The sequence below is a fragment of the Bombina bombina genome, chromosome 1 (genome assembly GCF_027579735.1).
Source record: "Bombina bombina isolate aBomBom1 chromosome 1, aBomBom1.pri, whole genome shotgun sequence".
NCBI classification, from domain to species: Eukaryota; Metazoa; Chordata; class Amphibia; order Anura; family Bombinatoridae; genus Bombina; species Bombina bombina.
The window spans coordinates 718,849,100-718,863,366 of NC_069499.1; the positions used below are offsets into that span (position 1 = coordinate 718,849,100).

General features: G+C 37.6%; 1 protein-coding gene across 1 annotated transcript in view; it reads right to left on the reverse strand.

The window, feature by feature from the left end:
- The window catches only part of MTMR8 (myotubularin related protein 8), a 257,972-nt gene that overhangs the window by 217,782 nt on the left and 25,923 nt on the right, over positions 1 to 14,267 (reverse strand). Inside the window, exons 4-6 of the mRNA XM_053699222.1 lie at positions 9,726 to 9,874; positions 6,805 to 6,933; positions 5,154 to 5,288 (exon numbers count right to left, since the gene is read on the reverse strand). Coding sequence (XP_053555197.1) covers positions 5,154 to 5,288; positions 6,805 to 6,933; positions 9,726 to 9,874 — 413 coding nt within the window. The remainder of the gene's footprint in view (positions 1 to 5,153; positions 5,289 to 6,804; positions 6,934 to 9,725; positions 9,875 to 14,267) is intronic.

Consider the following 14,267-nt stretch of genomic DNA (forward strand, 5'->3'; position numbering starts at 1 on the left):
TTGTCCCTCCCTGATGGTTGATGTTCCCTTCAAAGAAGTTTGAAGACCCCTGAGATCTATCAAATATGAACCGGATCATGCAGGAAATATAAAAGTAACTGACTGGTATTTTTTGATGCGTAGCAAAGAGCGCCAAAAACGGCCCCTCCCTCTCCCACACAGCAGTGAAGAGAAACGAAACTGTCACAATTAAAGCAAAAAAACTGCCAAGTGGAAAATAATGCCCAAATATTTATTCACACAGTACCTCAGCAATGTAAACGATTCTACATTCCAGCAAAAACGTTTAACATGATAAATAGTTATTAAAAAAGGATTAGTGACCTTTAACAGAGTAGTTCCGGTGAAATACCATCCCCAGAATACTGAAGTGTATACATACATGTCATTTTAACGGTATGGCAGGATTTTCTCATCAATTCCATTCAGAAAATAAAAACTGCTACATACCTCAATGCAGATTCATCTGCCCGCTGTCCCCTGATCTGAAGCCTTTACCTCCCTCAGATGGCCGAGAACAGCAATATGATCTTAACTACTCCGGTTAAAATCATAGTAAAAAACTCTGACAGATTCTTCCTCAAACTCTGCCAGAGAAGTAATAACACGCTCCGGTGCTATTTTAAAATAACAAACTTTTGATTGAAGTCATAAAAACTAAGTATAATCACCATAGTCCTCTCACACATCCTATCTAGTCGTTGGGTGCAAGAGAATGACTGGGACTGACGTAGAGGGGAGGAGCTATATGCAGCTCTGCTGGGTGAATCCTCTTGCATTTCCTGTTGGGGAGGAGTTATATCCCAGAAGTAATGATGACCCGTGGACTGATCACACATAACAGAAGAAAACTAGGCCCCAATAAAGTTTTATCACCAAAGCATATATAAAAACGATTAAACATGCCAGCAAACGTTTTATATTGCAATATCATAAGGGTATTACCCCTGGGAGTAAGCATGATACCAGTCGTTATTAAATCACTGTATTCAGGCTTAACTTACATTAATCCGGTATCAGCAGCATTTTCTAGTGTTTTCCATCTCTAGAAAAAATTATAACTGCACATACCTGATAGCAGAATAAACTGCACGCCATTCTCTCGCTGAAGTTACCTCATCTGTGTAATCCCCTCAGACATATGTGAGAATAGCAATGGATCTTAGTTACAACCTGCTAAGATCATAGAAACCTCAGGCAGATTCTTCTTCTATTTACTGCCTGAGATAAAATAGCACAACACCGGTACTATTTAAAAATAACAAACTTTTGATTGAAGAACATAAACTAACTATATTTAACCACTCTCTCCTACAACGACCTAGCTTGTTGAGACTTGCAAGAGAATGACTGGCTATGACAGTTAGGGGAGGAGCTATATTACAGCTCTGCTGTGGGTGTCCTCTTGCAACTTCCTGTTGGGAATGAGAATATCCCACAAGTAATGGATGATCCGTGGACTGGATACACCTTACAAGAGAAAGCAAGAATTAACAAAACACTAATGTGCTTACCCGTAACCGAGGGTGGCCTAGGGGTCCCTAATTTAACCAAGTATAGACAGGCGGTCTTTTTACAGAGAGTAGTGGACTGGTTTAGATGCTATGAGTCGAAGGCATGGGTGCCTTTGGAACATGACATTGCCGGAAAATCTCATTTAGGTACGGTGTGCTGGCAAATAAAACCACATCTCTCCATAGACTTTAAACAGAACAATATATTAATGGAAACTGACAGTTTGGAGAGGGATTTTGAGAGAATTCCCAAACATTACCTCACAATTCTCCCCGCTCACTCCAATTACTGAGAACGCTGCTCTCCCTATAGGCCTCCTACAAAAAATCAAACACCTAGACACCCCACTGCGGTCCCTAATGATAATGCACATTGGTAGTGAAACGAAACTCTACACTCAGGGAGAACTGGTGGAAAAGGGCCTAACTTTTTTCAGTAACTGGTTCACTCTGCAACAGTGTCATTCATACATATTTAAGCACCCCGACAGACGTAACTTGCTCCGACCACTTACCCCTTTTGAATCCATGTGTAAATCCGACACCATCTCCAGAAAATCACTATCCTTAATATATGCGCTGCTGCAAAGAACCCCGATAGGCTACACCCCATATTACATAGACAGATGGAATGAAGACCTTAGACAATGACCTCTCAGTAAGACATATCCAAGATGTTTAACAATGTGACTAAGGTCTCCATATCTAGCAAACTCACAGAGTTAAACTTTAAAATAATCCAAAGATGGTACCTCACACCGGTTAGGATCAATAAATTATTTCCCTCAGCGTCTCATAGGTGCGGAGGTGAGAGAGGGTCCATGATACACATTTGGTGGTCCTGTCCGTTGATATCCCTGGCTTGGTCCTCCATTGTTAATGCAACAAACTCTATGCTAGAGCTTACGCTACCTTTAGATCCTCGTATTTGGTTACTTAATATTATCTCTAACAAACTTACAACATATAAGAAAAAACTGCTCTTTATAGCTAGTAACAGTATGAAAAAACTGATTGCCACAAACTGGAAATCTCAAAATGCCCCGAATATGGCTACATGGCACTCCCAATTCCATTTCATATTGTCACTTGAAGAATACGCATACTTAAAAAATGGTAGAAGGGACACTTTTATACAGATGAAGGCCATCTGGGATGCATACATTACAAATATTTAACCAACATGTGAGAAGACTGTTCGACTGACAGGGGGGCGTGACCCGAATGACTTAGAATTTGGTGCTTTGGGGTTGAGCGTTGACAGAGCTGTGACACGGTGGGGAGGAACTAAATCTAGAAAAACATGATTCTGAGGCAATGTGGGGGGACGTAGGTGAATAAATGTGTACCTAATCTTTGCGCTAGAGGACATTTATTGATATGTGCAGAAACTGTTTCTTTTATGTTGTACATGTTGTACTGTTTTGGTTCTCTTTAATTCACACACTGTATAAGTTTCTATGTTTCAGAATGTATACACCCTATCCTACTGTCAATGTGATATGGAAACTTTAATAAAAACTATTAAAAAAAAAAAAAAAAGGTGTGTAATTTTAACACTAGTGACCCTGCCATGCTATTTTAAAGTAACCACTCAGGAGCCGCAGATAACTACTGGTCCAGAGTAGAAAATACCTCTGGGCAAATCAGCAGAGCTAGTCGCACAGCTGAGTCTTGTCATTAATGCTGCTAATTAGCTCAATGACAGTTTTTAGTTGGGAACAGGCGTTTTCTGCAGCTCCCAAGCTGTATTTTAACTGTGTAGGGGTTAATGGCAGACACACTAGTGTTAAATGACATGCTCTAACAAATTATACAATCAACGAGAAGTATGTAGCAATGCTACTAGGTCTTGCTTGATACCATACTTTCTTTTTAATTTTTTTGTAAAGTTTTTAATAAGAAAAATTTGGCTAAATGTAACCACCAATTAGCAAGTGCTATCCAGGGTGTGGAACCAAAAATGGGCCTGCTCGCAAGCTTACATTCCTGCTATTTAAAATAAAGATAACAAAAGAATGAAGAAAAATTGTATATAGAAGTAAATTAGAAAGTTGCTTAATAATCGCATGCTCTATCTAAATCATGGGGAAAAAAAAATTGGTTTCAGTATCTCTTTAAGATCTTATTTTTAAAGCTGTCTGGTATATCTCACGTGGGTTTTACCTAAAAGAATGTTATTCATTTACAAGAGCACTATTTCCTGCAATGTAGTGCTTGCCTACCTAGATATATTTTTAACACAGAATATCACAGGAACTAAGCAAATTTGATAATAGAGCATACCATTTAAAAAAAGTTGTCTATTTACTTCTGTCTGAACCACAAAAGAAAATGTTTGGGTTTCATATCCCTTTAAGGATTCAGCATTCCTCAACAAGAACACTTTTTTCCTATTACATATGACTGAAACCAGATCCTTAATCAAAATTCCTGCTATTGTCAAAAGAAAACTCAAAATTATCATACTACACCCACCAGGTATAGCCAAGGGGCCATACTTTTAGCCGTAACTAGAGCATCAACCATGAAAGCAGATAGCAATGTTCACAATATTAAAGGTTAGCTACACAGGAGCCTATATATATAGGACTACTGTTTGCCTTAACCCCTGCATTGCTGGATTGCTTGACTGTTGATGAACTTTGCCTGTTTGACTACGCTGCTTGCCTTAACCCATGAATTGCTGGATTGCTTTACCATTGATGAACTCTGCCTGTTTTGACTACTCTGCTTGCCTTAACCTCTGCATTGCTGGATTGCTTAACTGTTGATGAACTCTGCCTGTCTGACCATTCTATTGGTTTATCCCTGAACTGTTATACTGCTGGATATCATTTTGTTGCTGACTCCTGCCTGTTCCCAGTCCTTCTATTGGTTTATCCCTGAACTGCCATACTGCTGGATTACCTTCCTGTTCCAGCTGAGTACTACCCTGCCTGCTGTGAGTACTGCTTACCTCATTTTACAAACTCTCTCTCTGCTCTGGGATATTTCCTATTATTCCACTTGATGCCGGGATAAGAAGACTACTGGGCAAGTTTGGTCTGATAGTGGAATATCCCACGAGCATTAAAGAAAGCAATTAAAGGGACATTAAACACTTTGAGTTGGTGATATAAAATGATAAATTGTATATATAAAAAAAACTGCAATATATTTTTATAATTTATTTTGTCCCCTATTTCTGTAATTCCATACTGAAATTGTGAGCTTTTCAGTTTCTGTTAGAAATGGAAGTGCACAACACTTATATTCCACACAGCCATTGGCTGCACACTCTAGTGACTTATTCATAACCGTCTCCAATTGGCCACACCAGAGAAGGTAACCTAAGTTACAATACGGCAGCTCCCATTATTTTATAGACACTAAAACATTACACTTATTTTGCCAATATTTGAACCGCTGATTAAACTTTAAAAAATACATCTACATGTTATTTCCAGACTAATCTTTTCTTTGAATACATCATTCTACCTAGCATTTATTTAGTGTTTAATGTCCCTTTAAGGATGCACTGCTGATTAAACAAGACCTACAGGAAAACATGTAGATGATTAAACTTTGTTGTTTAGTAGCTAGTCTCCCTTCAAAAATGCACACAAAGCAACATGATCCATTTTCAGTAAGTGATACCTTTGGCCTTGTGTCTACAACATACATGAAGGGACTGTCTGGGTTTGCATCACCAATGATTTTTAGCATCGTCTCATCATCCTCACAGCGAGCGTTGAAACCAGACAGAGGCTGGCTACATCTGCAAATCACAGCCTGTGAAGTAAACAAGCACTATTACATGTATATCAAAATAAAAAGGCAAATTTACTAAACTTTTATGATTCAGACACAGCATAACATAAAAGATGCTCTAGTTTAATTCTGAGCTTAATCTCCATAGTTGAAACATGGCCCAGGTCCATGAGGTCATACTAAAGTAGACTGACATACTTTGATTGGATCAAAAACAGATGCACTCTCAGCGTGTACAGTCTTCTTTATTAAAAATGCTCATAGCAATATAGTATGAACTTAGATTACCATACAGTTTTACCAGTGGCTGAACCTTCCCCACTCTAAATCCCCCTCTGCAGTTTGCTTGTAAAACATTGCTACTGCATAGTGCCCTGCTGACATGCAAACTGACAGGTCGGCTTCAGTATGCTCTCAAGAAAAGGGAACAAGTTTCAGCCAAGGAGACCAAGATAAAGAGTTAAATTTAATAACTTAAGTTAATTGGAAAGTTTATTGTACTTGCTCTTGCAATCACAATAATTTTATTTTGACCTCCCCGACCCTTTAATTCTAAAAATGACAGAAGTTAAAGTAAAAATAATACATTTGTGTTTGAAAGCTCTAGCACTGAAAAGGTCACATGTGGTTAATGATGACAAAACATTTCTGTGTGGATAATTATTATTCCGAGGTAGTGCTCCATTAAGAACTTTGAACAGGAAGGACATAATCCCAAAAAGATGGGAGGTTGGCAGGGAAAGCTTCTACGTAAACTTTTTAAAACAGATGAGCTGTCCAAGTAGAGGTTATACAAAGAGGTACTGAAGAATGGTTAAATCATACTAATAGTTAACATTTATGTTCAAAAGTACAACCTAAAGGGACTGCAAACACCAGATTTTTACAATTGTGGTAAAAAGGATCTTAATTTGGTTTTAAAGCCATTTAGACCTGGTTATTCTGTTATTCTATAACAATACAACATAAATGTCTTAATTATAAAATGTTTACTGTCCCTTTAAGTTTAATTGTTAAATACACCGAGTTATTTATGTTTAATGTATTCCTGCTTTATAAATTAACCTTTTTGTCTCGTAAAATGATGGCGCTTGCCAGGAAGGCTACATTGTAAAACATTTAATTTTACAGTAGATACAAAGTGGGAAATTGAAAAGATAGATGATATGCAACAGTTATGTTCTCATTTCAGAGGATAAAAGTAATTTATTATCTGAAAAGATATAAACCTGTTCCTCTTAATTCCAACTAAAAAGAAACCAGTAAAAAAATTATTTGTAAGAAAGTGATTTAAAAGATTGTGTGTGTGCAAAAGCACTAAGGTCCCTTTAAAAGTCTATCGCTCAGCTCCGTTTACCCTACATGATCAGAATAATTTCCCTCTTGTCAAACACATTGTGTTGACAGATTACGTATCATGTAGACAAGCTGTTTTAAAAGATATAGCGTTCCTGTTCTAATACACTCCGGAAACGTACACTTCCTTTCCTGTAATCACATTGCTGGGTCAGAACTCATGCAGAAGCATGTGACTCACATTGTTTGCTTTGTAGTAGTAAGATAGCACAGGAAACCGTCCTCTGCTTCTGAACTTTGAGCTCCCAACAATTGTTGTTTCATTAGCTTGCTTTGGTACAACCAGACAAGCAGGATAGGTACTGCAAACCTGCAAAAGTAAAACACCAAATAAAGATAATGTTATTTCCATGAGCATCTGATTCTTACGTAAATATATTTTAATAAATCTACACTTGTGTAAGCCAATCATCCAGAGCAGACTTTTTAATCCATATATAGCCACCATTTTTTCTAAGGACTTAATGGAGTGAGCACTGGCAGTGTATATATATTTGGATTTTAGTATATTTGCTTCTGTAGTATGGGACATTTTGGAAAGATGTGGAGCCAAGTGTAAACAACAATATCTTATGTCATCTAGGCAATATTTACATCATAATACATCTTATATGCAAGCTAAAGGTAGTTTTATATCATTTGTAATACTTTTGGATACATAATACACTACTGTAATCAGAAAGGTCATATTTGTTGTTTTAAATAGAGACAATTACTTGCATTTTAAAACACAAAAACAAACCAAAGACAACAGGAAGAGAAGATGGTGACTTACACAGGCAGGGAAACTAGTCATTTTTAATCATTTTAGGGGATTTGTACTGTACCTGTGTATATTATAATATAATATTATATATATATATATATATATTATTATATGTGTGTGTACGTGTATATATATATATATATAATATTATATGTGTGTGTACGTATATATATATATATATATAATATTATATGTGTGTGTACGTGTATATATATATATATATATATATATATATATATATATATATATATATATATATATACACACACAGACACATATAATATATATATATATATATATATATATATATATATACACATACACACACATATAATATATATATATATATATATACATACACACACATACAATATATATATATATATATATATATATATATATATATATATATATATATATATATATATATATATATATATATATATATATATATATATATATATATATATATATATATATATATATACACATAAATACACTTCTCCTGTGTTTACAAAATCCAACTGGTTTGATAACATAATGTAACCAGTTCAAGATTGTGAATAGTAGAGAGTGCCTTTTATTCTTTATAGTTAAAGTGCACTCCTGAAGATATAATGAACTTGAGTGCTGATGTGTGTGTATGTATGGAGTCTGAAATGCATATGGAGGGCCCATGGATTCAAAAGCCATCAGGGAAGGGCTATGGACAAGCTCAAGTCTATTAACCATTAGCTACATTTTCTCAAAAATATCAAATCAGATGAATATAAAAGAAAAAAATACAAATCTCAACAAGTTCACAACAAAATGTTTAAATAACTTTACCATAAACATGGAACCTATTTTTACATTGCACAAATATATATATTTTTGAATCTTATTAAAACAAAATTTCTTAACTCCAGTAAATATCCATAAAAGGGCTAGTTTAAATTATTACCCAAAACAGAAGAGATTAATCAATCCCAGATTTAGTTGCTAAGTAGTCCAATAAACAGATTCTATTTAAATATGGCCTTAAATAGGACCAAGCTATACATTTTGTTCAAAAAGAATTAGATGGTTTTGTATGTAAATAATGATGGATTTGTATAAAAGAAATGGACATAATACCCAAATGTTAAAGCTGACTAGAAAATAACACCTGAACATCTCTATGTAAATCTCTTCGTTAAAAAGGAAGATATTTTACCTCAAACTTTCTTAAAGGGATATTCCAGCCAAAACTGGAAACCATGTGGGTGCATTTCAGTATAAAACAGAAGCATTTTTGTAATATACATGTATTAGCAAAAATGCTTCTAATAAAAGCTATAGCTGTTACAAAAGTGTATTTAAGTATGCACCGTGCACCAGCATTTTAAACAAAGCACTTGCTCAGAGAGCCTAAAGGTGCTTGTACCATCTGGCAATGACTCAATTTGTTAATTGCTGACATGATACAAGCCCCACTGATGGTCTGAGCAGCTGCAGTCTTTAAAATGTGGGTGTAGTGACAATATCTAGCTATGCTTCACATGCACGTGCAGAGAACAATGTTAACATTAAAACAGTGATAACTTTTAATAGAAGCATTTTTGCCAATACATGTATATTGCAACTATGCTTCTTTTCATAGATGTAATTAATCTATGTTCATATAAATTTTGACCGGAATGTCACTTTTAGTATTCACATTCCACTGTAAAGAGACTTTAAGCAGCCAATAGGGATGCTATTCCCAGGACTTGAAAGGGAGTGTGCAGACACAGTCATGTTATTTTCATCATTTTCAACAAAGTGGAAAACAGTACACTTCCAGTCCTGGGGCACGGAATCACAGACTGCCAAGCCTCCAAAGATTTAAAGGACCTTTATCATCTTCTAACAGGGCCCATAGGAAAAATGCTACATTTCTTGCGTGCTATATGCTATTTTTATAAGTTTACTATAAAATCTCATAATAATTCAGTGAAATCTCATGAGATCACAGCACAGCTGATTGGCTATTTTTTCCAGAGCACTTACTCTGGTGAGCAGAAGAAATGTTGAGGTAAAAGATCTTCCCTTTTTACATAGAGATGTGCAGGTGATATTTTCATCTCAGCTTTTTACAGTTATGCTGCGTCACTATCAAGTTTTTTAGCATATGAGTCGTATGTCCCTTTAAGACTGCTGATATATAGATATACATACAATAATGTGTAAGATGAGTATTTTGTGTGACAATGAAGATTCTCAACTCCAAATGCTAAAACACTCATCTAACACAGGAAAAACCTACTTCTGAAAAACAAGAAAAAAAATAGTTTGCAAAATTCCAGTGCGTTATCTTAACCGGACTTGATATAAACCTTGTATTCTTGGTTGATATTTTTCAGTTCCCAGTACTCGTTAGGAATTCCCATACGAATGAAATCCGACTTGAGGTCAAAAAACTGCCAGCCCTTTTCCTGCTCCGATTTGGGATTATAGGAGAAGGCATACAGTTCTTCATATTTTGCTAGAGAATTAGAAACAAGACACTTAAAATTATTACACAGTAGCATTCTTAAATACTTAAAGGGATATATAAATGTGCAAAATAAAATGCTCTAATATATATGTTAAAGGATTGTATTATTGCACTATTGTCTGCATATTAAAAAGGGATAGTCTAGTCAAAATTAATCTTTCATGATTCAGATATAGAGCATGCAATTTTAAGCAACTTTCTAGTTTAATCCTATTTTTTCTTTGTTCTCTTGGTAGATTTATTTAAAAAAAGCAAGAATGTAACCTTAGTAGGTGGCCCATTTTTAGTTCAACACCTGGGTAGCGCTTGCTGACAGGTGTCTAAATGCCCAGGTGCTGAACCAAAAATGGGCCGGCTCTTAAGCTTACATTCTTGCTTTTTCAAAAAAAAAAAAAAAAGATACCAAGAGAACAAATAAAAAATGATAATAGGAGTATATTAGAAAGTTGCTTAAAATTAAATACTCTATCTGAATCATGAAAGATTAATTTTGACTAAACTATTCCGTTAAGCAGTTGATCACAATCATTTAGAAAAACTTTATCTACAAATATCCCCATAAACTTTAATGGTGATTTTCTGCTGAAAATCATTAGATATAGGGGTCAATAACAATATTTTAGAAAAACATGTGTTTAAAAACAGTTAAATTCAGCTGCAGAGCACCAATGCTCTACTGGGAGCTAGCTGACATCTGATGAGCCAATGACTAAAGACGTGTGTAGTCACTAATCACAAACTAGCTCCCAGTAGTCAAGGATACGTACATATGTTCAACAAAGGTCAGTGTTCTCCCCAGTACCTTTTTAATGGATCCACCACCCGGCTGATTTTACTGAACACCTGGCTAATATTAACATTCTTCAATGTTTTTGTCCAAATTATCATTAAATACATTGTTAAATTATGCAATGTTATCCTATTAGAAAGTATTACACTGCCCCATCCAGCTGGTAAAATTTACTGCTGTGGAGAACACTGAAAGGTTAAATTTGAAAAACATAATTTATGCTTACCTGATAAATTTATTTCTCTTGTAGTGTATCCAGTCCACGGGGATATGTAGTGTATCTAGATATGTAGATATGTAGTGTATCCATTACTTGTGGGATATTCTCCTTCCCAACAGGAAGTTGCAAGAGGATCACCCACAGCAGAGCTGCTATATAGCTCCTCCCCTCACTGCCATATCCAGTCATTCGACCGAAACAAGCCGAGAAAGGAGAAACCATAGGGTGCAGTGGTGACTGTAGTTTAATTAAAATTTAGACCTGCCTGAAAAGGACAGGGCGGGCCGTGGACTGGATACACTACAAGAGAAATAAATTTATCAGGTAAGCATAAATTATGTTTTCTCTTGTTAAGTGTATCCAGTCCACGGATCATCCATTACTTGTGGGATACCAATACCAAAGCTAAAGTACACGGATGATGGGAGGGACAAGGCAGAAACTTAAACGGAAGGAACCACTGCCTGTAGAACCTTTCTCCCAAAAACAGCCTCCGAAGAAGCAAAAGTATCAAATTTGGAAAATTTGGAAAAAGTATGAAGCGAAGACCAAGTTGCAGCCTTGCAAATCTGTTCAACAGAGGCCTCATTTTTAAAGGCCCAGGTGGAAGCCACAGCTCTAGTAGAATGAGCTGTAATCCTTTCAGGAGGCTGCTGTCCAGCAGTCTCATAGGCTAAACGGATTATACTCCGAAGCCAAAAAGAAAGAGAGGTTGCCGAGGCCTTCTGACCTCTCCTCTGTCCAGAGTAAACAACAAACAGGTTAGATGTTTGGCGAAAATCTTTAGTAGCCTGTAAGTAAAACTTCAAGGCACGGACTACGTCTAGATTATGCAAAAGACGTTCCTTCTTTGAAGAAGGATTAGGACATAATGATGGAACAACAATCTCTTGATTGATATTCTTGTTAGAAACCACCTTAGGTAAAAACCCAGGTTTTGTACGCAGAATAACTTCATCTGAATGAAAGATCAGATAAGGATAATCACAATGTAAGGCAGATAACTCCGAGACTCTTCGAGCCGAGGAAATAGCCATCAGAAAAAGAACTTTCCATGAAAGAAGTTTGATATCAATAGAATGAAGGGGTTCAAACGGAACCCCTTGAAGAACTTTAAGAACCAAGTTTAAGCTCCATGGAGGAGAAACAGGTTTAAACACAGGCTTAATTCTAACTAAAGCCTGACAAAATGCCTGAACGTCTGGAACTTCTGCCAGACGCTTGTGTAAAAGAATAGACAGAGCATAAATCTGTCCCTTTAAAGAACTAGCTGATAATCCTTTGTCCAAACCCTCTTGGAGGAAGGACAATATCCTAGGAATCCTAACCCTACTCCATGAGTAATTCTTGGATTCACACCAATGAAGATATTTACGCCATATCTTGTGGTAAATTTTCCTGGTGACAGGCTTTCGTGCCTGTATTAAGGTATCAATTACTGACTCGGAGAAGCCACGCTTTGATAGGATCAAGCGTTCAATCTCCATGCAGTCAGTCTCAGAGAAAGTAGATTCGGATGATTGAAAGGACCTTGTATTAGAAGGTCTTGTCTCAGAGGCAGAGTCCATGGTGGAAAGGATGACATGTCCACTAGGTCTGCATACCAGGTCCTGCGTGGCCATGCAGGCGCTATCAATATCACCGATGCTCTTTCCTGTTTGATTTTGGCAATCAGACGAGGGAGCAGAGGAAACGGTGGAAACACATAAGCCAGGTTGAAGAACCAAGGCGCTGCTAGAGTATCTATCAGTGCCGCTTCTGGGTCCCTGGACCTGGATCCGTAACAAGGAAGCTTGGCGTTCTGGCGAGACGCCATGAGATCCAATTCTGGTTTGTCCCAACGGACAACCAATTGAGCAAACACCTCCGGATGGAGTTCCCATTCCCCCGGATGAAAAGTCTGACGACTTAGAAAATCCGCCTCCCAGTTCTCTACACCTGGGATATGGATCGCTGACAGGTGGCAAGAGTGAGTCTCTGCCCAGCGAATTATCTTGGAGACTTCTGACATCACTAGGGAACTCCTGGTTCCCCCTTGATGGTTGATGTAAGCCACAGTCGTGATGTTGTCCGACTGAAATCTGATTAACCTCAGTGTTGCTAGCTGAGGCCAAGCCAGAAGAGCATTGAATATTGCTCTTAACTCCAGAATATTTATTGGGAGGAGTTTCTCCTCCTGAGTCCATGAACCCTGAGCCTTCAGGGAGTTCCAGACTGCACCCCAACCTAGAAGGCTGGCATCTGTTGTTACAATTGTCCAATCTGGTCTGCGAAAGGTCATACCCTTGGACAGATGGGCCCGAGATAACCACCAGAGAAGAGAATCTCTGGTTTCCTGATCCAGATTTAGTAGAGGGGACAAATCTGTGTAATCCCCATTCCACTGACTGAGCATGCATAATTGCAGCGGTCTGAGATGCAGGCGTGCGAATGGCACTATGTCCATCGCCGCTACCATTAAGCCAATTACTTCCATGCACTGAGCCACCGTGGGGCGCGGAATGGAGTGAAGAACACGGCAAGCATTTAGAAGTTTTGATAACCTGGACTCCGTCAGGTAAATTTTCATTTCTACAGAATCTATTAGAGTCCCTAGGAAGGAAACCCTCGTGAGAGGAGATAGAGAACTCTTTTCTTCGTTCACTTTCCACCCATGCGACCTCAGGAATGCCAGAACTATCTCTGTATGAGATTTGGCAATTTGAAAGCTTGACGCCTGTATCAGGATATCGTCCAGGTAAGGAGCCACCGCTATGCCTCGCGGTCTTAGGACCGCCAGAAGTGAGCCCAGAACCTTTGTAAAAATTCTTGGGGCTGTAGCCAACCCGAATGGAAGAGCTACAAATTGGTAATGCCTGTCTAGAAAGGCAAACCTCAGGAACTGATGATGATTCTTGTGAATCGGATGTGAAGGTAGGCATCCTTTAAGTCCACTGTGGTCATGTACTGACCCTCTTGGATCATGGGTAAAATGGTACGAATAGTTTCCATCTTGAATGACGGAACTCTGAGGAATTTGTTTAGGATCTTTAAATCCAAAATTGGTCTGAAGATTCCCTCTTTTTTGGGAACCACAAACAGATTTGAATAAAACCCCTGTCCTTGTTCCGTCCGCGGAACTGGATGGATCACTCCCATTACAAGGAGATCTTGTACGCAGCTTAGGAATGCCTCTTTCTTTATCTGGTTTGCAGATAATCTTGAAAGGTGAAATCTCCCTTGTGGAGGAGAAGCTTTGAAGTCCAGAAGATATCCCTGAGATATGATCTCCAACGCCCAGGGATCCTGAACATCTCTTGCCCACGCCTGGGCGAAGAGAGAGAATCTGCCGCCTACTAGATCCGTTGTCGGATAGGGGCCGCTCCTTCATG